At 58.7% G+C, this 2,127-nt stretch overlaps 1 protein-coding gene across 1 annotated transcript in view; it reads right to left on the bottom strand.

Moving 5' to 3' along the window:
• Positions 1 to 538: 538 nt before the first annotated feature.
• Positions 539 to 2,127, bottom strand: part of PIAS3 (protein inhibitor of activated STAT, 3) — a gene marked incomplete at both ends in the record, with an annotated part of 9,381 nt that continues 7,792 nt past the window's right edge. Inside the window, 3 exons of the mRNA XM_010282623.1 lie at positions 539 to 576; positions 1,667 to 1,800; positions 2,113 to 2,127. The exon at positions 2,113 to 2,127 is cut by the window's right edge and continues 175 nt beyond it. Of these exons, the coding sequence (XP_010280925.1) occupies positions 539 to 576; positions 1,667 to 1,800; positions 2,113 to 2,127 (187 nt within the window). The remainder of the gene's footprint in view (positions 577 to 1,666; positions 1,801 to 2,112) is intronic.

Here is a 2,127-nt window from a genome sequence, read left to right as displayed (position 1 = left end):
AATAAAACCCAGCACAGAGAAAGAAGATGGAGCCTACAGTAACCTGCCCGAAAAGCCGCGCGTGCGTGGATCCGTGCCCTACGCTGAGCCGCCGCCGCACAACGCGGACGGGACAAATCCGCTCTCGGCGACCGCCGCCAAATCCCTCCGCTTCCTACCATCGCTCTCCTACGTCTGCGTGGATTCAGCCTCAGAGAAGCGAAACACTTCCACCTCTGAGCCCTCGGCAATTCTGAATTTGCCTTCGCGAGGCAGACTCAAAAAGCAGATACTGTGGAAGAAGAGAAGAGCTGGGCACGGGGGCAAGAGCCCAGGATTCCCAAGATCCAGAGTAAGGATCTCCCTGCGGCGTCAGGCGATGGCCGTGGAAACCGCAAAGCATCGCCCCGCACCGTCCTACAAGAGTTCTCACAGAGGAAGAGGATGGAGGAGGAGGAAGGTTGGCTGAGCGAAGAGGGATGTGTTTGGCCGGCTGCAGATTTGGCAGGGAGAAAAGAAAAACAAAACCGAACAAAAACAAAAGCCACCCCAAACTTACCTGATTTTCACTTTGAAGGAAGGAAAACAAATCCAGACCTAGAAAAATAAAAAGGGGAAAAATAAATCTCTCGACGGTAAATATACTCCTGGCAGGAAGGGGAGCCAAACCGCGAACGCAGAGACAGAAGCAGATGGGTTCAGGCTGCTTCCAAGCACTAGCTACCAGGATATCGTCGGCTCCAGCTCTGTTCCTGCACCCCTCGTAACTCGTCCCGTGGCCTCAGCAACGAAACAGCTCGAGGCGAATTAAATTTCGCTTCTCTCGAGCCGTGGTGGGGCCTGGCACCAAAACCAAGTTCCAGCAAAGCTCGGCGCGTCGCAAAGGGCTGGGGTCAGCACGGCCCCGACGTCGCCGGCGCTGCGCTGCGAACCACTCCGCAAAAGCTGCCCGAGGGTCTTGACCAAACGAACTCCATCGGGCAGCAACCCGAGGGCGGCGAGAGAGCATTTTCCGGTCTCTCCTGCTGACTTGACAGGCGGACTCAAGCCCGTCACCTCATCCCTCCGGATACAGCAGGATGCTCGCTACCTCCCCGCTCGCAAAACCAGGCTTTTACGGCAAGCGAGGCGTAAGGAACTCCTGCAAAGCACGTGGGGATCCCCAGACCAGTGGGTTCCTGGGAATGGTTTATTATTTCTCTCCAAGCGGGAAGGGAGGGTTTGCTACGCCGGCACGGACCCGGGCTCTCTTTCCTTCTGCGGGGCCAGGACGCACGACCCACCTCGCCCGCCGCCAGCCAGCAACAAGAGCCCACGACAGAAAGGCACGGGCTCGCTTCCTCGGCTGTAACCGAAAGCCAGATCTCACGTTATTCTGTCAGACAAGGTCTGACCTGCAAACCCCTACGGAGAAACCTCTCCGGAGCCGCTGCCCCAGCGGGGAGGTACTCTAGTTTCCTTCTTCCCTCCTCTGTGTTGGGCCAGTGAACTCCGGTCACTCAGAAAGACTTGCTCCTGCAGGAGCTGCCAGGCCGAGGAGGACTACGTGCGTGAGTGAGCCGAAGGCCTCCACGGCTCGGTGGAAGAGAAGGGCCAGGGCACCGGCTGTTGCAGCCGGCTTCTTAGTCCGGTAAACTGGTACAATTGTGCGGATTTGGGAACTGCTGCCGGAGGTCTTGGTTGTTACCTTGAAGCTCTGAGGGCACCTGGTAGGACGGGTGGTAGTCGGGAATGGGGAGGGTGGAGAGATAGTCGCTGCCAAGAGCCGCCACGTGAGGACTTCGAAGCACGGAAGACGGCGGGTGATCGATACTTAACACCCTGAAACAGAACACAGGCCCGATGAACCTTAACAAAACAGAGCGGCACGCTGAGGGGAAAATTCCTCCGCCGCTTATCGGCAAAAAAACCCCAACCCAACGCTGATGCCACCCACAGCAAACACAAGCCCTCCTCCTGCCCTGTCCCGTGGTGGAGGAGGTGTGGCCCCTCACCCTGGCCAGGAGCGGAAAGCAGCGGCAGCGCTTCCCAGGGACAGAGCAGGCGCGGGTCTGGCGACTGCGATGGCGTCGGCTTTCGGGAAAGGAAGCAAGCAGAGAGCAGGAAACGAAACGCGGCAAAGCCCAGCGAAGCGGGGGGCCGGGTGCG

Source organism: Phaethon lepturus, unplaced genomic scaffold (assembly GCF_000687285.1).
Source record: "Phaethon lepturus isolate BGI_N335 unplaced genomic scaffold, ASM68728v1 scaffold49182, whole genome shotgun sequence".
Classification (NCBI taxonomy): domain Eukaryota; kingdom Metazoa; phylum Chordata; class Aves; order Phaethontiformes; family Phaethontidae; genus Phaethon; species Phaethon lepturus.
Note: the sequence above shows the minus strand (reverse complement) of the source record. Positions and strands in the feature narration are given on the sequence as shown.